The sequence below is a fragment of the Mus pahari genome, chromosome 20, assembly GCF_900095145.1.
Source record: "Mus pahari chromosome 20, PAHARI_EIJ_v1.1, whole genome shotgun sequence".
Lineage (NCBI taxonomy): Eukaryota > Metazoa > Chordata > Mammalia > Rodentia > Muridae > Mus > Mus pahari.
In genome coordinates, this window is record NC_034609.1 from 15,778,119 (window position 1) to 15,800,858 (window position 22,740).

At 46.6% G+C, this 22,740-nt stretch overlaps 1 protein-coding gene across 1 annotated transcript in view; it reads left to right on the forward strand.

Annotated features, from left to right (window-relative positions):
• Fto (FTO alpha-ketoglutarate dependent dioxygenase) overlaps positions 1 to 22,740 on the forward strand; it is a 352,191-nt gene that overhangs the window by 180,620 nt on the left and 148,831 nt on the right. Inside the window, exon 8 of the mRNA XM_029532367.1 lies at positions 13,082 to 13,089. Coding sequence (XP_029388227.1) covers positions 13,082 to 13,089 — 8 coding nt within the window. The remainder of the gene's footprint in view (positions 1 to 13,081; positions 13,090 to 22,740) is intronic.

Sequence of the window (22,740 nt, forward strand, 5' to 3'; positions counted from 1 at the left end):
GAGAAAAGAGGCACTCAGAGGGCACAGAGGCATGTCTGGGGACACGGAGCATAGCGGGCGCAGAGCCCACATCCCCAGTGGCAGTTCCACCTTGCACAGCGGCTCCCATCTCCCAGCAGCTGAGCCTTTCTTAAGCTGTTAGCGCCCTTCACCATGTGCTCATAGCAAAGCACGACCAAGAAGCTGTTTCTCTGAAGCATCTCTTCCACTGTTAGTGTAGAGGTGCTCGCCCCCCACCCCCCATCCATCCATCCACACACACACATCATGCTGGTTGTACTTTGTGGAACCATTTTCTGTCTGGCAGGATAAGTACTTAGTGTTGTTACCCTATGTGCCAAAACCCTAAGATGAGTCTTCTAGATAAGCAGAATTTCCTGGGATACAAACATCTGTAGGAAAAAGTGGGATTCTCTCTCACTTGGTTCTCCCCCCAACCCCTATCCCAGTCACCCATCTTTCTCTCAGTGCCTAGCACCAGTCCTAGGTTTTTGAATACCTTCCCAGAGATATTTTGTATACTTAAAAAATCATATATGGGATTCTTTATGTAATACGTAGTATCTTTTATGAAAAGGATTTGTTTTGTTTTAAATGGTGTGCATTTATATTGGTATGTGTCAGGGAATGTTCGCATGAGTGCTGGTGCCCACGAGATGAGAAGAAGATACTGGAGTCCTGGAGCTAGAATTAGAAGTAGTTGAGAGCCATCTGGTGTCCTAGTAACCAAACTCAGCTCTTCTACAAGAGCGGATGTTACAGACACTGACCCGTCATGTCAGCCTCAGATAACATTATATTTTGTTATATGTGTTATATATGTTACAGACACTGACCCGTCATTTCAGCCTCAGATAACATTATATTTTGCAGGTCTTTCCATTTTTGTATGTTGTTTAAATTGTGACATGGCTCTTATGTGCTTTCATAACCTATTTGATTAGTCTTCTATTATGTTCAGTTTTCCACTTTCATAAATAACATGGTAATGGATATTTTTCTGGATGATATTTTTAACATTTGAAATCATGGTAACACTAAGAAGTAGAATTGTTGGATTAAAACGAATGCACTTTTATCATTGTTAAGAAAGGAAGAGTTTGTTCCTTCAGGCCTACTGTTCCAGGCAGAGTCCATCAGTGTGGGGAAGGGATGACAGCAGTCAAGTGTCATGAGCTTGCTGGCAGGAACAGGAAGAGGACAAGGCTTTATAAACTCTTCACTCCTGACTGCCAGGAGCACGCTTCCTCCAGAAAGGCTCCTTATCCTCAAAGTCCTGTAACATCCCTTAAATGGGACCAAATGTTTAAATACATGAGCCTGTTGGGGACATTTCCCATTCAAACCATCACATTCCACCTCTGGTTCCCACAGGATCAAGGCCATCCATGAGGCCAAATGCAGTTATCCCAGTCAGCAGTCCCCAGAGTCCTCCACGGTCTCACCACCTTCCAGAACTCCAGAGTCTCCTTTGAGACTCAAGGTAGACTCCTTATCCGTAATGCTTTGTAAAGTAAAAAGAAAATTATGTCCTTCCAGCATCCAGAGGTTCAGAGTATGCATTCCCACTTCGAATGGCAGGAAAGGGACACAGTGAGGGAAGACTGGATCAGAGCAAGACCAAAACCCAGCAGAGCACACACCAAGTCCTGTCGGTCTATGTCTGATGGCCAGGTCTTAAAGGCCCAGTCCTCACAGTTTGCTGTCTGCTGCATACATCTCTTTCGTAGGTCCCATTCCTCGATGCAGCCCTCCTTGGCAACTGTCTCATGACTGACTAGGTCTATACTGCAACCCAGGCTTCAGTTCAGAGCTTTCTCACATGGTCTCCTTGCGGGGACTCTGACCCTGCAGTATGTTGCCCCAGTGGCTCTCTGACACCATAAAGAGAAAACCATGGCAATTTTCTTGTCTCCAAAACCAGCACAACATATATCACACTCCCAGGTTTGGTGCAACAGCTGGTGTGTGCTGAAACGTTGAGAAGCTTGCCTGGACAGTCATTTCTAGAGGCAAGTGGCCCCTTAGGCACTTGGCCTTCACTGGTTGAAGGCTTAGTTGGGCAGAGTCTTGTCCACCTATTGCTTCCTTTCTTACTAGTCGCCATCGAACCAGAGGTGTACCTGGAATGGCGCTTCTCTTCAACGCAATAGTCCCTGTCAGTATGTGACCTGACTTGAGCTGCTTCATGGTCTTTTCCTATCTACACCATCCATCCTTTTCCACAGTAGACCTGAGTGAGGGTAGTCAGTAATAACCATTCTACATACTTGGTGTTGAACCGTCTTGAAATTTCCTTTACCAAAATAACTAGTTTTTTTTTTTAATTTTTTTTAAAGACTAATGTTTAAATAGTCCAAGATTATTTTATGTTTATAGGTGTTTTGCTTGCATATATGTTTGTGTGCTACATGTATTTTGTTGCCTGTAGAGGCCAGAAGAGGGTATAGAGTATCCTGAAACTGGAGTTACAGACTATTGTTAGTCATCATGTAGGTGCTGGGAATTGAACCCAGGCCCTCTGGAAGAGCACCTAGTGCTCTTGACTGCTGAGCCATCTCTCTAACCTCCAGCCCATTGCAATTTAATGAACCTTACACAAGTTCTCAGCACATGGGCAAAATGAAGCCATGTTCTTTGCCAAAATATTACTAATGGCCTCCAGCAAACTTGTTACTTGTTCCCCTCAGAAAACCTCACAACCTGGGCATCCAGTGTGTGCATTTCCTTCCCCTGCATCTCTGTCCTCCACGCCTCTACTAGAACAGCCAGTTAAGCTCTGCTTGAAGCATTCAAAGGCTTTTTCAACTTGAAATTCCAAAGTCCTCTACATAATAGTTCACAGGCATAAATTAAACCATACCCCAATTTCAGTTACAGTTTCTAGATTAGTTAAAACACTTATAGACTAAAGCAGCTTAGAAAGGACTTATGTTGTCTTAGTCTTCAAAGTCCATTGCTGCAGGGAGACCCAGCTCCAGTCAAGGGAATCATGCGGCAAGAGCAGAGGGCTGGCTTATCACATTCTCATCCTCACAGGAGGAGCAGAGGAAGGTGGGCACTTTTAATTTTAAGATTGCTGGTCAGCTGCTTGTAGTCACTCAGGCCTGGAATCTCAGACATCATGGAGTGGGGTCAGTAAGGTTGCGAGTCTAGAAGCAGCTACATAGACTCTGTCTCCCAAAAGAGACACGACAAAAGATATAAGGGAGGAGGTGGTCATATGGCTATCCGTAGAGTTTGTAGGTGTGTGCGTGTGTGTGTGTGTGTGTGTGTGTGTGTGTGTGTGTGTCTTATGTAGAATTTATATAGCAAGTGCCATTTTCCTATATCTTCATCAGTACAGAAAATTATCATACCTTTTGACTTTTTTACCAATTGGTAAGAAATGGTGTCTTGTTAGCATTTTTCTCATTTCTGCTTTTTCTAATGAAGAAGCCAGGGGCTCAGACTGTTGAGTGACTTGCCAGGTCACATACTTAGTGAATGACAGATCTAGGGTTTACAGTTAGGCTCTCTTGGTATAATGACTTCATCCACACAGTACTTCCATTACTGTGATCAAAGAACCAGGGTAGATCTCAAGATTCTCATGGCAAGCCATCATGTCAGAAAGATCTCGCTCTGCGCACTGTCACTGAATCAGCTGGGTCAGTCAGCATGGAGAGCTCAGCTAGGGTGACACCCGGTAATGCTACAGAAGCCAACTTGAGCCCAATAGGTAGGGAGAGCTATTTTTACCCTTTGCCCAGCAAGTTCTTGGTCTTGGCATTTGCTTAATACTGATGGAGGAAACATGCCCATGGCCTGATTTTCTGTTTAAAGTTGTGTTCCTCTTGGACTGTGTTCAGGTCTGAGCTTCACTTGTCACTTTCTGATATGATGAGCCTCCTTGGCATCCTGTTGGCTGTCTATCTTCCTCCCCTGTTGGTCTTCATTAGCTCTATTTAAATGCTGATTTGTTCTCTGTTCTGGGCCTTTTCCTGCTTTGCTGCAAAAGTGCAGCCCGAAGGAAGCCTCTCCCCACCCACCCCCACCCCCCACCCCACACACACACTCCTGGTTCCCAGGTCCTAGACAGGAGGTTGTTTCCAGGAGACAGGGGCATTCCGAGGACTGCAGAGCCCTCAGGACTGTGATGTTAGTAAGATGTCCATTCGTGGGGAAGCACTGCTGGAGAGGAGTCAGCTTAAACAAAGGAGGAGGGTAGAACCAACTTACTTGGCTAAGGGTTTCATTCAGAGGTTGCTGCGGTCCAATGCTTTGGGCCCAAGGCAAGAAAGAAAATGAGTGCAGGAGCTCACAGCAGAGGAGGCTGCTTCCCTCCTGGCAGCGAGGACCCACTCCCTTCAAAACTGCATACACAAATAAATAGGTGGAATGCCAAATTTAAAAAAAAAAAAAAAAAAAAATTTTAAAAGAGAACCCAATGGAACTAGGTACAGGGTCTGTTGGTCTGCCCGAGTGATCTTTATTGATTAACCCATCCCCTGTGCGCGTACAACCCCTCCGCCTGACCCTACTTCTTGATCTAAGCTGAGTGCCCAAATTCCCTGAGTTAAAAACCTTGGATTGCTAAAAATAATTTCAACCTTTCCTGGAATGTTATTTCCCTGCATTAGTGAGAGTAATACTAAGGATATGTGGTAGTTTGTCCCCAGCTACTTGGGTTCTTAATCTTGGCTGTATATTTAAATCACCTAGAAAATTATTTTCAAAATAGCGCTTGGACACCACTAGTCCCAGAGACCCAACTGTAACTGGTCCAGGTCACGGCTCCCAGTTGGTACTGTTTTGTCAGCCTGCAGATTTGATTGAATGAGTGAATAAGTGAGCCAATTAGCAAATGGACAGGAAGGCCCTCTCACTCTAACCCAGCACAGACGCATCCAGTTGGTTGTTTTTCTTTAATTCCCAGGGTGGGCTGGAGTAGGCAGTCAGGAGGGAAAGCTGTATTTCTTTCTAAGTCTTACGTGTAATGGAGGTTAATGTTAATGTAGTCACAGCATAAGGGATGCAGAGGGACACGTTGGGTCAATACGATGCCAGAGAGCTCCACAGTCAGTGGGGACTTCTGAGTTAATCCCAAAAATCAAGGGGAGCGTGGGGGCGGGGCTGGCAGAGCTGGGGGAAGACAGAGAATGGAATTGTTTTCCATGGAAAGAAGTGTGTTTGGGAGGTGGGGTGGTAAATGCAGGCTACAGGAAAAGTTCCCAAACCAGCCCATGGCTGGCACTGGTACTCAGGCTAGTCTCATTCAGGAAATGCCCTGCTCCCCACCTCTGCATGATGGGAATGTTGTGGAAGCATCTAGAACTGTCTGTCTGTCTGCACCTTGGTCTTTCTGTCCTGTTTCCACTGCTGTACTGCCAGCCTGCCCAGGGCTATCCTCCTGCCCTTGGGGTCTGCGCTGCCTCCCTAGTGGCTTTCAGGGACTCCTCAGGCAGCAGCTAATCTGGCCCTGTCTCTCCCTCATAGACTCCTCAGTGGGCCCCACAGCTGATTCATCCCCAGCCTCCTGTCCTCTCTTCCTATGTTTACTCTGGAGAGTCTGCCCTGCACTCCCCTCCCAGTCAGTGAGCACAGCCTCCCCCACCCCCTCACCCTCACTTAATGCTCTCTGTGCCTTTCCTCTTCCTGGAATGTCTTCTACCAAGGCAGGCTCTCACTGTTCAGGGTGAGTCCCTTAACTTGCCGACTTGATCACATCACTGTCCTCTAATTCCCCTGTCATCCTCAGGGAAGCCCGCCCGGCAGCTCAGGGTTTATCCTGGAGGACTTGGGTATCTTTGGCAGACAGGCCTTAGAAGTAGTCCCTTGTTCCGTGAAGATCCAGTGCTTCCAGAGGCTCGAGAATAGCAGATGTGATAGTGGGCAAATGATTTATGCATCGCACTAATTGCTCTTTGACAGAGAATTGGGAATTGTTGATCCATACCAACTACTAGGAGAAACACCATATGGTTTCCATGACAGATTCCTCCCGTTCCTTAGAACTGGGCAGGTTGCACAGTGTTGGCTGGGTACTGTTCTCTTCAGTGAGACCGCAGCCATCAGGTTTATACTGTGAGTGATACCTACACAGTTTCCCTGTTTCACAAAGACCTGGCAGTGAAGCCGTATAGGCTGCTTTGTGGGCAACATGGCTACAGTGTTCAGCCTTCAAGCCATTGTCCGGGCTTCGATGTGCTTGTAGGATGAGCAGAGGCAGTCCATCGGCCATGCTCTCCTGTGCTCCTGCCTGGGTCTGGCATCTTCCAAATGCTGCGTGGAAAAGCCAGGATTCTTAGGGGGTGTTGCACTTTCCTTTCGATTGCCAGATGTCAGCAACTTCAGGAACTCAGGCCCACCGGCTTCCTGTGAGAAAGGTCTGCAGCCTCCCACTGTAACCCAGCCCTCAGTCCGCCTGGGCTGGGAGTCACTTGACAAGGTCCAGGAGCTGTATGCTTCAGCATGTAGAGGATGCAGTACGTGGCGCTGGTTTAGAAGCAGTCCTCGGAAGCTATTTCTCATTACTCTGCTGCGGGTACCCTTAAGCTTGGAAAGACTGGGATGCTTTTTTTGGCATAGGGAAGGGCCCTTGGCACAATTCCAGGAATCTTCATGCTGACTGAGTTGGAATCCCTCAGTGAGAAGTGACTTGTTGTCCTGATTAGAATGTAAACACTTGCCAATGTTGAGTTTTGTCTCTCACGTGAGTTTTATTATAACCTCCTGTGTTTATAAACATGTCTTGTGCATGAAGGAGAAATGTGGGAACCGTACGAGCCCATAGGAGTATCCCTTTTTTTTATTTTTTCTGTGTGAGCAGAAGTTAAGATAGCATATCCCTCTGATTTTTCTCTGCAAGCCCCAGGTAGTGCCTAGGTCCCAGCCCCTCACTGGCTCATTCTCTTTTTGAGGTCAGTAAGGCTTATGACTAATTGTAGTTCCAGTTCAGCTAGGATCTACTAGATGGGCACGAAGTAGATATTTCCCCAGCATTCAAATTTCCTAAAGTTTAATGTGTCAAGCATCAGAGAAAGCTCATTGTGGACTATTGTGTACATTAAGCAAACAGGCGTATGCCCAAGTAAGACATGGTGTGTGGCATGTCAAATGCATGGTCCAACACAGTGACAATGAGATTGTGCCAGAGAGCGCATGTCGGGCAGAGAAAACTTCAAAGACTCCATAGAAGAGGCGCTGGCCCTTGAGTTGTACCTTAGTGACTAATAAACAAAGACTTGGTGAGCTCTGAAGAGGAGAGACGGACATTTCAGATAAAGCAAACAGGAGGCAGGAAGGCATGGAAAAAAAGAACATATTTCTGGAACTTAGCTGAAGGAGAGAGGGAGAGCGGGCAGCAGCCACCTAGACTGAGAGAACCAGTCTTGACTGACTGCTTAGAAGTTTGGCGTTTGTTTTGGGGACAGTTGGTGGGAGCCGTGAGTCAGGATAACTGGTGACAATGCAGTGGGTAAGCTGTAGAAAGGAGGCTGACCATGAAGACCTGTTGCAAAAATTGCCATGTCAGATAACGAAGGCAATAAGGAAAGGAATCCAACGTAGGGGGATTCAGTTTTATATTTTATAGTTAAAGAAACTTCACTATCAGTTATATAATAGCCTTGAAAGATGAGGGAAAGGACAACCTAACAAAACGTCTTGTCTCAATCATGGGTTGGATAGATGATTATCTGTTTGCCACACTGAAGAACACAGACCAGAAAGACATTAGGGATTAGGAGCAAGTGCAGCCAGCCAGCAGTGTCTATGAAGAACTGGAGATAGTGGTCCAGAACCCACTGGGGCCATCAGAGCCTAGTCTATGTACACTTGGGATTTGACCAGTGTCTATTGTAGACATGTGTGGATCGCCTACTATGTCCCAGGCATATTCTTCCATGTTAACTCGTGTAAGCAGCAAGCACACAACAATGGGGGGGGGGAGAGGAGGGGGAGGAGAGAGGAGAAAGAGAGAGAGGAGAGAGAGAAGAAGAAGAAACACTTAGGGAGGTGAAGAGTGGGAGATGTATGCAGCATAAAAAGCCAGTGACATGGCCTGACTGGCAGCCACAGCAGTGGTAGGATCCGGTGTTAACTGTCAAATCCCCAAGTCAAGTAAGGATGAGCCCACTGCTGTGGTCAGCGTGTCAGAAGGTAAGGTGGGAAGAGGGTGAACCTCAGTAGGATTCTGTGGTCTGCTTGGGGAAGGGGGCCAGGGAACTTCTCAAAGCAGATCTCTTACCAATGATGTTTATGGGTCACCCTGAGGTCCCTGTCAAGAAGGCCATTTTATCCCCGGTGTGTTCCTGCAGAAGGAAGCCTGGGGACATGCAGTTGCCCATAGCCGACTAAAATAGAGGCTGACCTAGAGCCTTAAACATTTTAATTTGCAAAACCATTGTTGTATTAAATCACAAATGGGAGGCAATTTAGCAATGCATCTCCAGAATTGCACCAGGCTCTGGCTGTGTGGCTTGGCAATTTATGTTGAAAATGAACATTGAACTCTGTGGCATAAAAACAGATTGTTGATTTTGTGATTAATTTGGTCTCTAAGGCCAAGGAAACTGTTGATGCTGTATATCAGTTATAAAGTTGTGGTAGTATTTGTGGAGTAAAATGAAAAATCAATATCGTAACTACAGGATAGCTCTCTTAAAATCCAAGGTGTGTTTTGTTGCAAATTGCATGGAAGAAACTGGGCCCCAAAGGGACAAAGCCTACCTTCATTTTTTCCCACAAGTGTATATCTAGGGTAGAAAAGCAGAGGGAAATGTTGGTTGTTATTACAGTGTTGCTGGGGGTAGTAGGAGAAAGATCAAATCGTTGCAATTTAGAGGAAAACCTCACTCACAGTTATGTGCATCCTCAGGCAACCTCAAGGAGTGATCTCTCTCCGATGGCTGTGCACTCCGAAGCCAGGAGCCTGGGTCATGCTTCAGCCTCCACTAATGCACAGGCTGGGGGCCTGGCTGCCTCCTCCCCTCCCTGCGAGGTGCTGTGGCTTTAGGTTAAGATGTACAGGTGCCTTGACATTCTCCCATGAAAAGGGAGTGTCTTCCTTTAGCTTGTTATGAGTAAGACATCTGAGGCATTTGTTTTCCACACCTAGAAGTGGGGGTCTACGTTTGTTAACTGTGTGCATTTAGGGACAGTGGAAGGTGTTTCTTTCTTGGCTAGCCTCTCTTCCAGCAAAAGGGAATGACGTCTGTTTGGCCTGACAAGTGAGTCACCCCTGGCCTTCACTAGACTCACAGAATGTTGGTGGTCAGACTAAGCTTCCCCAAGTTCATTAGCTGGCAGTTGTGTTCTCATGGAGAGACCTATCCTGGGATCCCAGCTACCAAGATTTCTGAAGTAGCACTGGGATTCTGCCAAAATTTGCAACCATATTCTTAGTCTCGCCCATCATCCTTAGAGGCAGGGCTCTTCTATAGGAAGAGGAAGCAGCTTTAAAGAAGTTGTCTTGGTGAAATACTCTGCAGTCTGGACCATCTCTACCGGCTGTGTTCCCTACAAGACGAACTTGATTTGATGCCCAAAAGTCTGATGTGTCAGAGGGCAGGAAAATGTGTCTCTCATGAGGCTCTTGTAGTCAGACCCAGTGACTATCAGGGATAAAACGGATCCTAATCTCAGAAGGAACCCCTGAACGTGGAGCCATTCCTACTGGAAAAGTTGTAGATAGATCTTGGGGACCATGTATGTTTTCTGTTGGGGGCAGCATCAAAGCCCGGTGACTCTGGAGATTAAAGTGTGTTTGACAGGGAACACTTGCCTGCACCCTGTTCCTTACTGCACTCTGCCTGTCTCTGGCCAGCGCTTCACTCCAGAACTACTTCCTTTCTTCCCCTAAAGCAGGAAGCATAGCTCCCTCCCATCCAGAGCCTGCTGCCCTGCACTGTCCCTTCCAACCCCTTGTAGGCTGGCCTCAGTGCCTCATGTCAGCATTGTCCTGATGAGAGGAGACAGCGCCTTCCCACCGCCACTTCCCAGGGCCTCTCTTATTTGTGGAAGAAATTTAGTGTTTTGCTGACTCCTTGAAGATCAAACAACAGGAAGTGTTTCCCTCTGTGTGGACAAAGGACTTACCTTAGGGCTTCTGCTTTCTGTGATAGCTCAGAGGAATATACTCCCATATTTTCTTTAATTGTTTGCCCGTTTCCAACTATGAGGGGGGATATCTGACCACTTTCATCTGTAAACTGGGAAATAAGGGACAACAAAGAAAACTGCCTTCTTGATAGATTGTGGTAGAACAAAATAAAACAGTGCTTCCGTAATACCTTTTTCTGGGAAATAAGTTATGATAGCATTTTGCTTTTCGGGCAAAAACCAAAACAAAACAATAAAAGAAAGAAGGAAGGAAAAGTTTCTAAAGGAAAGGATCCCTGCCTTTTGCCAGGATACCCTTGGATCCAGCCTTCACCCACTCCTTGGGATGGTCGGGTAGAAGGGGAAGACAGATTGGAAAGGCAAAGGTGCCCAGGGGAAATGCTGTGGCATAAAATCTCGTCTTCCCAGTGGAAAGCTGGCGATGGCGAGTGGGGAGGGACTCACTAAAATATCTTAAATCGTCTCCCTTAAACACGTAGCATCCTTAGAGGTCAGACAGAGCCGAAACCTGAACAGCTGTACAACAAGCCTCTGAGATTGTCTTTAATTGTGTCCCCTTTCTCTAACAGCAGTAATTCTTGTTTATATTGTCAAGAGCCTTTCCACCGAGCACAAGCACACCATACTTGAAGGTCAAATGCTTAACCCTTCTGCATGGTTACAATGAAAATGGCCCCTTTTGTTTTCGCTAATGTATACCCCAGCCGCGGCTACAGGGAGAATGGGGGCCCTAAGCGGTCACCAAGCTGAAGTAACTTATTGTAAAAGAGCCACAAAGGGGGCATATTTCTGTTTCCACATAACACTTGTTTAGCCTTTGCCTTGTGCATCCAACCACAAAACAGTAGGATCATTTATCAATGGGCAGAATTTTTGGGTACGATTTTGTTCCTCTGACCTCTGTTACTTTTTACTGACCCAACCAAATTGCTTAAAAATTTTCCCTTTCTGCTGTCAGTGTTTAAAGCCGCTTAATGTCTCTGAAGTGATCCCCTTTTTCTTTAACACTTTACACCCCTGTTTACCACAGCACCTGTTACTGTAGTGGGCCATGAAATCGCAAATGTCATGCAGCTCTTATTGACGGATAATACTTTATTAAATATAAATAGAGTATCCTCCAGTCGCTGGGCAGACGCACATGTGCCCACAGAGACCCACATATTGATTTTGTGGAGGCCAACCAGGAAAGGAGTTTTGCCAGGCAAGAAATATTCCTTTTTCTGCCCCGTAAGAGTTAACCAAAACTCGAGGGGCCAGTTCAGCCAACATTAAATATGAGCCGCAAATGTGAAGGCCTCTTTGTTACTGAAACAAAAACACCGCAGCAGGTGGTAGACTCGAGCCCGGGAGGGAGGAGGGGGTTCAGTTGTTGCCCACTTTTCTAACCCTTTTAGAACCCCCATTGTCCAGACCCCAGATTTAAACTGTTCTGTTCAGCCTCTCGGAGACCAGTTTAGCAGGAAAGGGCCGCACCCGCTGATGCTTCTGTAAACGGGTTTCATCTTTGGGTTTGGAGTGTATTGCCACTAAACAAGACAGGAGAGGCAATTATTTCCCAAAGATGAGCCAATAATATCTGCCTATCAAAGCATGAAACTGTTGGCAGTGTGGCAAGTTAGAGCACAGTGGACATGCAGGCCAGCAGCAGGAGCGTGTCCACTGTATAAATCCAGGCAGAAATGTGACTTCTGCTGTCCTTGGGGGCTCTCAATACAGGTTTGTGCAAACCACAGGAGCTCCCTAAAGCCAGGGTTAAACTCCTGCCACCCTTGTCTGTTTATATCCAGGTGCTTTACCAGGGGGTGTTGCTTTTAAAAGGGGATTAACAATCTGGGTTGGAATAATTAAGGGTTTTTTCTCTTCCTAAAATGGAATGGAATGTAGTTTCTAACTCTAGACCTCAGGACACTCTGAGACATTAAAAGATGACCCATAGGGCAAAGGCAGGCTCCCACACGGTTCCTGTTGCTGCTTGTGATAAAAGTTAGTATCCATCCTTGTGCCCAGCCCTTCTGTGTTCCCATGAGCCACCCCTGATTGTTCCTTTGATTCCAGATCACAGTTGGGGTGGTAGAAGGAAACGAACGCAGGCTAGTGATAGTTTCCTTTCATACACTGCGACACGTCTGGAGCTGAAAATCCTGCTCCCGCAAACTCCAGACACAAATCCTAATAAGTGACAGATGCTCCCACACACTGCTGTGTGATTGCTGGGAGCCCTTTCCTGCCAGAAGGAAGCTGCATTTTTGCCGCCTTGGCTACATATTTGGTCCAGTGAGGGTTGTGGTTGACGATGCTAAACTTGTGGATAGAACTGCAGCTGCTAAAAGGGAGGACCGTGTGTGTGTGTGTGTGTGTGTGTGTGTGTGTGTGTATGTGTGTGTATGCACGCGCACATGCCAGGCAATCACCTTACTATTGAGCTACATCCCCAGCCCATCTTCAGAGGTAGAGCTTGAGATAGGATTACCTTAAACTATAACCTTTCAGATATAATCACAGCATTCAGAAGTTAGTGTTTCTTGTGATACTTGTATGTCTTTCACGTACATTTAAAAACATGAGAAAAGATGAAAAAGCCCTCAATTATTTTTTATTGCTTTTAGCTTTTCAAATAGAAATCTATAGTAGTTTGTAATCCTGGGACTCTAGCCTCTCTCTGGTAAGAAATGGTGCTTATCATGGTTACTTTTGAAGCCAGGTTGGCACAATGTGGGATCTCCTGGGAAGAGCCTCTCAGTGAGGGTTGGCATGTGGACTCTGATGGAGTTTTCTAAGTGGGTTAATTGAAGTGTTTTTCAGTCAGGCCCTCTGTGCTTGTGCCCAGGTAAGAGTCCCAACAGCCATGGAGAGAGCCCTTGCTCCCACTAGCACAGGCCGTCCCGGAGACTGAACACTTCCACATTTTTGCTCACCACCTCCACTCCTGGGTCCTGGGCAGTGTCCATGCTCGGAGCCTGGGTGTAGCTACTCCAGCATGACCTACACAGACTATGGGAAGATTTGATGGGCTGCTATGTTGTGTTTCAGGCCTGCCTAGCTTTGTGGTTTGAGGTGGGTTACACAACACTTTCATTAGCATTTAGGATGATTTGGATGTGGAAGAGGACCGTGTGGCCATGTGTAATGTATATTGGTACACATATGAGCAGAATGAGCTTGCAGACATCAGAAGACAACTTCATGGCGTCTGTTCCTCTCTTCCACTTTTATGTGGGGTCTGGAGATGGAGCGCTCCATCTGGATCCTTAAGCCTGTGGCTCAACCCTATCCCATGTCTTGGTTGCTTATCTATGAAGTATGAAGATGATTAAAATAAAAGTTTTTCAATGAGTTAATTCACCACATTGCCCTAGGGATTTAAATTGGGAATCTGAAAAATGATCAGGACAGGACATGGCAGTTGGTGAGTGTTGGCAACTAGTAGTTGTGGGTATCAGCCCCTTCTGGTAATACTTGTGATGATAGCTCCTGGGTGGCGTGTTTTCCTTTTCATGCCTACTAGTAACACTTTAACAAACTCTACATAAACTGCCGACTCCCTGCTAGAGAATTTTGTCACACGGTTAACTGGGTATGGTGGTGCATGTCTGCTTACTCAGCACCAAAACATACGGCTAAGACTTTGTCAAGAACCAAAGTGGCGGCGGACAGAAGAGTCACCTCACAATCCTGGATGAGAGTGTGTGTGCCTGGCCATCCTGCACAGCCTCCGGTCAGTGAGTGAAGCACCTCTAGGCTTCCATAGTTGCTGCTGCTTATAGGTGAGAGCTGCATCTGGTTGAGTAGTGTCGTTTTGCTCTAACCACAAATATGGCGACTGCTCACGGCACTGCCCCAGATTGTCTGCAGTTTTAAAAAGTCACACTGTCATTAGCCACCTCCTTATAGTGGGCCAGAGTTTTTGCTTTGGGAATCTTAAGGAAACTAAAATAGTCGTGGCTAGATTTTTTATGATGGTGTATGTAAGTCATAGCTTTCTTCTTGTAGGTACATGTTTTAGTTTTTATTGTCATAGATAAAACAGGAAGAATACTTAGTATTACTTAGCTGATCAGTGTTAAACGGCGCTGCTAATGTTATGAGAGTCAATGAAGAGGGCACAATAATGGAACAGAGTCATACTTTGTAAATTAAATGCTATTCTGAAAGCTTAGTTAAGCACCCTTAGTTAACCCTCATTCTCCACCCTACGTGTGTAGTTCCCTATTAAATTGGACGCTCCTGGTAGCTAAGGATTCAGACCTTTCGATATCTACCATGGAGCATAGACTCAACTATCGTTCCTCACATGGGAAGTTGCCTTTGCCCTGTGTTCTGTGTGCCTAGTATAAAGTGTCATGAGCCTGGAATTAGAACATCAAATGGTATCTCAACTCCTTCACTGAATTTTACTATTTGATGGTTCATTTAACTCAACTAAGCTTCTTCATCTATAAAGATGCAATAAACAATAACTGCTTCACGCAGCTGGCATCATTGAGATAATGTTCCTAAAAGCATCTTGCAATGAACAAGTAAGTGTAGACCTGTGTTGGCACCTGGCCCCTTGGGTTAGATGTGACTCTGTTCCTTACTAATAGAATGAAATCTGACAAATCACTAAAATCAAATCACAGTGAAAGCACTGTAAATACCTTTCTCTCACAGACTAGGCAGGATTCAGTGATGCAGAGCTCATGAGCAGGCCTGGGATGCACAGCGCACCAGGTGATGTGCCTCTTACATCATGATTACCACAACTTAGCACTCCCACCAGGAGATTCCACGTGTGCTGTAAATACAGAACAGGAGGCACAGGGGAGCAACAGAAAGTGTGGGCTCCTCTTCACTACCAACCTGACTGGATTTGGAGTCATCTGGGAGACTCACTTCTGTGTGAGAGGGGGTTACTTGAGTAGGGAAGACACCTTGATTATGAATGTGCTCTCACCCCATGACCTGCAGTCCCATCCAGATAACAAGGGACAAAAGGAAGCCAGCTGAGTCTAGGCATTTGTCTGTCTCTGCTTCCTGACTGTGGATGCAGCGTGACCAGCCAGTTTACCCTTCCCCGCCATAATAGACTGTGTCTCCTGAGACAATAAGACAAAGTAAATCTTACCTCCTTAAGTTGCTTTTCGTCAGGCATTTGGACATAGCAGCAGGACAGGTCACTAACCCAGGAGAGGTATCTGTTTTAATACCTGTAACTGGCCAACATACTCTGTTTCTCTAAATCTCCACAGCAGAGTTTTGGTGAAAACCATAGCTACACATGAATCCCCTCGGATCCCTGAGGTAAAGACAGTAACTACTGATATTTTCAGGTGGGTAAACTAAGACCAGAGAGAAGTCACTTGCCTATGGCCAGCTTGGCCACCATAGGACATCTACCCTAAGGGGCTCTTGCCTTTCTTCCCCATACTGAAGTCCCAGTTCAGGGAGATCTGAATCATCATCATGGACACCATTTCTTCAGCAGCCTAACCAGCTTTGCTTGTGTTTGAGCACTACAGTGACCAGATGCATGCTCAGATGTAGAAACATTTAAAATGCAGAATCACATGTGTGCATGCGTGTCTGTCTGTGTGTGTGTGTGTGTGTGTGTGTGTGTGTGTAGTGTCCCATAAGCACTATGAGTAATTTACTCTCGTCTCTGTGCCTCAGTTTCCACATTTAACACAGAGACTGCTCTCACATGGTGAGAGCTGCATTAGATGAGGTAGCGTGGGTAACATGCCCTTGGCCTGGTGGAAGGATGCGCTTGGTAACTGTGGGTCTTGCCCCTAGTGTCACTGTGGGGCCATTTCTCCAAGTCTGAGGGCAGCAAGAAGGCCTCTGGCTTCCCTGTCCCAAGCCGTTAAACTTTCCACGGGGGCTTTGGCTTGGATGTCACCGAGAGAATGGGTGAGTGGAAGGGGGAGGGGTGGCTAGATACAAAGAGTGAGTTATAACAAAGAGCCTTTTCTGCTTCGGCTCTTGTGTAGAAAACATATGTTCAGTGGTGCAGGCAGCAGTTGGGTTAAGGACACACTGTAGGGCTGCAGACAAAGGCCCGTGCTCTGCCTGCATTCACAGAGCATCTGAACATACTCACTTGTCTTCCTTGTTAGGGACTGAGCTGTCAGCTGGATCCTCTTGCAAGTGTGATTTCTTTTTCCCATTCCCTTTCAAAAGTCTCCTCCTCCCTCTCCCGAAATGTTTTACACTTCATATAATCCAGTGCGCATGACAGGCCACTTCAGTCTTTGTGCTACTGATGTTTCGGGGGAAGGCGGGAGCCGACCTGATGGAGCGCTTGGGTAACTTTCACATGCCCAGGGAGTGGTGAATGCTCAGCCACCTTTAGGCCGGATGTGGTCCTGTCGGGCTCCTTAGTGCTTGTTGTAGTCACCCGCTGCTTCACCCTCAGCTAGGCTGTGAGCAGATTGCGTAGCAACATTCTTACAGGTAGAGGCTGGAGATCAGTGACATGTGTATCCTGGTGAGGTGGTGGTGGTGGTGGTGGTGGGAGTGTTCTTGCTTTCATTTATAGAGTGAATAGCTTTCCATGAAAAGATAAATGACAAGGCCAGGCACCTCCACAATAACTGGAAAAAAGTCAGCTACCATTCTAGTATTCACGATGGGAAATATACAGGCATGTCTGTGCTTACCTAGATCCACTGATGTTCTGTGCTGGACATTAACCCCTTTGCTTTCTGTATGGGTAGTTATACCACTCTGATGGGTTTATTTCCATGGATTAGACGTAATGCCTTTATTTGTAGTATATCAGGGATACAGTTGCAGTTCCAGTGCACTGAGATTTACGAATTAGCATGCTGCTCATTGAGTCATTAAATGTCTCTCCATCATTTTTTTTTACCCTTAAGAGGCCAGGTGAAAGTTGACCAAGAGAGAATAAAATTATCATCGTACTTTATAGAACTTACTAAAAATCAGAGAAACAAAATGGTTCTGTAATAGCGAGTGAGACTACTTCTTTCTGCGAAGACATCTTGATTTAGAATAGGGAGATATATAATCTCCCTATTCTTTACTCTATTTCCACACTTCTGGTTCTTCTTGCTCTTCCTGGCCTTGTCTACTGGTTAAGTTGCTTGTTCTGGAAAGCACCAGCATAATTCCAGCAAAGAAAAGCCACAGAGAGGCAGTAGTTTCCTCTGGCTTAAAGCTCTACACAGGTTGGGAGCTCAGTTTGGCGGTGGAGGCGATTACAGCCCTGCTAATGAATAGGCAGTCCGACTCTGTGTTGCCTTCCAGGGTGGGGATAATTACAGCAACTAAAATACAGCGCACAAGAGATGCCATGTAAATATTTTCTAGCAGAAAGTGTCAACAGAGTCATCAGTACCAACAAGTGTCAGAGCTGACAGAAGCAACTGGAAGACATGGTTGTGGAAATGTGTGCACAGGCTGTAGGGAGTAGCAGGTAAAGCTGGGGTAAACTTGTTCCTGGGTGCGCGGCACCCTCCTCCCTTGCGTGGTACCTCATGTCTTTTAGGGTGGTGAGTTAGTAGTATTCACTCCCTTGTTGAATGGTTGTATCTGAGAGTGATGGAGAAGGAGGAAGAATCATGCAAGTGTGTCTGGGGCGCCCTCCTCCTGGGGAGCTGCAGTTTGCTCTTGTTTCCAGTGGCTCCGGGGCTGCTTGGGAGAATAATTAAGCTGTGTCTTTCACCTCGCTATGAATCAACTTTATTAGGTAGCAGGCACTAACAGTGATGAAGGGTAGGCTCCTGACACAGGTGAATCTTTTAGGCTGCTTAGAAAACAGGAAAAAAGAAAAAGAACAATGATTTTGTAAACTCCATTAGGGTTTTAAAAAAACAACAACAACAAAAAAAAAAAAAACCAAAACCAGTCAGTCAGCATGCAGAGGCTAGCCATCAAATCCCATTCCGTCCTAAGAAGCCCGTTGTTTCTGTGGCCGTAGTTAACGTTCTGTATGTGAAAGATTTAAGGCTAGCTGGGCCTCTGTTCTACTAGGCTGCTATTGAAAAGCCAGTAGAGGAACTTGGTCTGGGAGCTCTGAGGTTTCTTAATGGGCTGTCAGGGGCAAGACACCGGGGCTGTGTTGGACGAGCTCCTTCCTGGGCATTAAAATACAGGGCCTGGTGATCGCACACAGACGTATGAATTACTTGATGCTTTCTCTGTTCCATATGGCCAGCCATGTCTTTGGCAATTAATCATGGGCCAAATCGGCCAAGGGCTCCTCTAAAGCACTGAAGTCAACACCAAGTTGTACCTGTGCCAGGGGGGCAGCGGGGACGGCGTGAAATGGGAGCATGGGGCTGGCTGGCGCCATGGTCCAAGTGGCTGGCTTCTACAAACAACACATTTCTCCTTCCTCATCTTCACCTCGCCCCCCTCCGCTTTGTATTCTCTTCTTTTCTCTGTTCTTTCCCCCCTTTCCTCTTTCCTTCCTCTACTACCTCCCTTTCCTACTCTTCTCCCGCCGCCTCTCATTTCTCCCTGTTCTCCCGTCCTTCCTTCTTCCACTTTTTCTCCTTCCTAAAGGAGGAAACAAGAAATAAACAACAGCACAGGCTTTCTTTCACCACCATCTGAAACATGTGGTTGCAACAAGAGCTCTGAAGTCCTACTTGCAGACACTGCCCTGCTGTCCCAGGTGAAGCAGACAAAGGCAGTCACCCACAAGGACCCCTCCAGAGCCATCAAGCACAGGACTACCCTGAGAGCCTGGGCTGCGCTAGGCAGGGAGCAGATGGGGTGCAGTGATTTCTCTACTAGGAGGACAAGAGATTATGGACACTGAGTGCACTGTGAAAGAAAAGAAGCCACTGTTTCCAGTCATGAGGATTTAACTTTTGTTTTCCTAAATCAGTATCTATGTCCACTCTCCTGTGTCATTTTTTCCCAAGCCTTTTTTATAGGTGACAATACTAACATTGGTTAAGCATCTTGTCACTGTGCCGTAGTGTGCCGACCACTTTGTGTGGCCTGTCACACTGAGTATTTACAGCAGCCTTAGGGAGTCCTTGCTATTATCACTTAAACCCCTTTGGAAGTAAGGGAATTCATTAAAGACTCATTTCCCCCACAATCCTTTCTCCTCAGGGTTTTTCACTAGTGTCCTCAGCTTCCCTCGCAAGCCCACAGATGCCTTAGAGAACATCTCCTTGGGCACACTTGGTGAACTCTCCATTCCAATGAAGCGGGTCTCTGAGACCCACTGAAGCAAGCGGAGGGTCTCTGAGACCCACTGAAGCAAGCGGAGGGTCTCTGAGACCCACTGAAGCAAGCGGAGGGTCNAAGCAAGCGGAGGGTCTCTGAGACCCACTGAAGCAAGCGGAGGGTCTCTGAGACCCACTGAAGCAAGCGGAGGGTCTCTGAGACCCACTGAAGCAGGCGTGCCTTTAGGTGGGAATGAAAAGCAGCTTTGTTGGGAACCTCTTGAAGACTTCTGCCTTTGCGCTCCCCTCTAAGACAGCCAGCTTATCTCTCTCTCTCTCTAGCCTGGTAAATAGTCTGGGGGGGGGGGGGTGGGGGGGGGGGGGCGGTGACCTAAGACAGCTGCCTCCTCTAGTCCAGTGGAGGTGGCACCCAGCGGTGACTTGGTCTTATCTCCTACCCGAGGTCATCCAGGATGTGTTTTCTCAAATTCAGGAAACAGGGGAAAGAAAGTTTTAACATTGTGTAAACATTGGCACCCCCAAATCTCCCGCTCCCAGAAAGGGAGATAAAGGAGGCCAACCGGGCTGAGGAGTGTTTATTTGTTCTGCTGAGCTCCGGGTCCAAGAGCAGTGGAGATCTTTGGTGGTGCCCGTCCAGTGTAGAAAATGTGAAGGCTTCACTCAGCATTGCGCTTCGGAGGCCACACAAAAGAGCCATCTCGAGTTGACAATGAGTAAATGAGGGAAGACCTGAGCCCGACCTCTCTTTGATGGGACCAAGGCTATCTCAGTGGGCTCAGAACCTTTCTTCTTAAAGGGGGAGGGGATGGAAGAAAAGAGGAAAGGAAGAAAGGACCCCTGGACTTTTGAAGAGGGGAGGCCGGTTGGGTTTTTGACAGTGCTGATGTGGGGAAATAGCTTTCCTGGCTGATAACATCTGAAACCAAGTTTCTTCACAAGTTGAACCTTAGCCTGCAGTATCACTCAGAGCATAGCTTTGTAATTTGTGTGTGTGGGGGGGGGAGGCAGAACACACTCCTGACAGAAGACCGTTATGGTCGTATAGTTTTAGGGGGGCTACTTCTCTGGTGATAGTAAAGATGGGAGCTGGGAAGTAGACAAATCTTGTGACTCTGGGATCCTGGTGTTGGTAATTTTGAAATTACAAGAATGCCCAACGTAAACAAACTAAGCAGAGGTATTACCAGCCACATTTGTTGAATGCTGTTCGGGTTGCCTGTATGCCACATTTCTTTAAGTGCAAGTCCTCTGACTTTATGATGGTAGGACTCAGTGGGTGTTCTGGGATTGGTCAGAACTATTACTCCATTTCAAGAGAGGCCTGATGGAATCCATGGCTTTAATTGAATTATTAGTACCAAGCACATATCAGGTCTTCCTTTCATCTTGGATTCCTCTCTGAAAGCCTGCATGTACCAAAGTCTGCATTCTGGCAGTGTGTTCATACAAGCACCCATTACTAGGCATGTAAAAAAATTACTGAATATGGTTGTATGTTTAACCAAAATTAAATGAGTTCTGTTTTAATTTAATAAATTAAGAATTAAATTCTTTTCAAAGAAGACTGAATTGTAAGCCTAAAATTCAAGATCCCTTAAAGTTTGTTTCCTTCCCGCCCTCCTTCCTCCTTCGATTCCCTCCTTGTTAACGATTCTCCCCCCCCCCCCTTGCTTTTGTGCGTGTAGATTTAAGGGAGAAGAAAGTAAAGGCTTTGTGGAATTCTTAGGGTGTTAGTGTCCTGTGTGTCTCTGGGCTCTGAGTGGGTTTCTCTGTTGACGTGGCTTATCACAGAGTGCGGCCGCAGACCGGACGTGACGTTACTGCAGAGACGCCGTGCTGTAGGCAATCCACCCGCATGAGAGTTGACTTTGGCACATATGCTTTTTTTCCTCTCAATTGTATGGCTTTAGAGGAGGTTTTACAAATTCTTAGCTGCATTTCAGGAGCACTTTGAATCAAATACTCCTTTGGCAAAGTCCCGTCTACGTAACCGCTTGCCTTACGCACCAGGTGCCCTACAGCATATCATTGGGCTTCATACATTCAGACATGTCCATCAGGAGTCCACTGCGTGGTTCACTGCCCTCCCAGGAGCCTTGGAAGCAGACGTGGAGCCTGTCTGTCCACAGAACTGGGCCTGTGGAGAGGAATCGTGGCGATAGCTAAAGGCACACAGTGGACTGAGATGTGGTTCGTTTGGTACCAGTCTGTGGCTCATGGAAGGCTTTTCACTAAGGAAGTGTGATCTAAGATATGTCTACAAGAAGGAGTAGGGGTCAAGGGAGTGCAACCTGTAGCACAACCTGGTGTTTGCAGGGTGTCCCCAGTGGCTTATGTGGGACAGGAGATAAAACTGGCAAAGCCAGCGGGACTCGGGATCCCAGGCTTTCTTTTCTGTCATTTTTGGCTTTGGTTTTGCATTGCTTGAGAATTTGAGCTTTTAAAACATATATTTTGTTTTGTTTTGTTTTCATTTTTCCTTTTGTTTTTTATCTCCTGAGCTTTAACAACTAAAGCATACATAAGCAGAAACACCCTGGTTGTGTTGGGGTTTGGAAGCCAAAGATCCTCATCTTTGAGGTTACTCTGCTTCTTGGAAGCACCAGGACTTCATACACCTGGCTCACAAACCACTGTGTGGCCAATGCTGAATTACTCGAGAGAAAGTCACTTTTCAGACCTGTACTGTGAAAAATGACCCCTTTCTGTCCCGTCCCTTTCCTTCTCTTCCTCTCCTCCCCCAACCTACTGCCGTTCTCCACCTCTTCCCCTGCCCCTCCCCGGGAACTTGTGCATGCTACACCCCAACATGTTCTCTTGAAGTAAGAAATGCACGGAAAGGTAAGAGTGCTAACAATTTGGAGTCCATCCTATGGTACAGGAGAGAGGTCGGGACTGAGAGGGTGCAGGAGCTGGAAAGATGGCTCAGTGGTTAGGAGCACTGACTGCTCTTTCAGAGGTCCCAAGTTCAATTCCCAGCAACCATATAGTGGCTCACAACCATCTGTAATGGGATCTGACTCCCTCTTCTGCTGTGTCGGAAGACTACAACTGTGTGTGTGTGTGTGTGTGTGTGTGTGTGTGTGTGTGTGTGTGTGTGTATAAATCAGAGAGAGAGGTGAATGTTAGTGCTGACGTGAAGGGAGTGTGTGGGAGGAGGGGCCGTGCTACTAGATGATCCCTGGGATGGAGTTTGTGTCATTGCAGTGGTAATGGTGCCATTTGTTTTCTGGTAGGATTCAGGAAGAGAAGAGAGACGGGAGCCACACGGAGGCTATGATACTGTGTTGGAGGTGTCATGTTTAAGCCAGTTGTTGGCTGCATGAGGTAGAACTCAGTTTGGAGGGTAGACGTGTAGATGTCATGCATCTACAGGGACCCCCCTAAAGCTCTTTCTATAGAAAAAGCCAGCAAGAAACAAGAGAATGGAGGTTATGACCTCAGTTGATGGTCTCAGAAAGAAGATTCACCTAGGAGACAAGGAGGG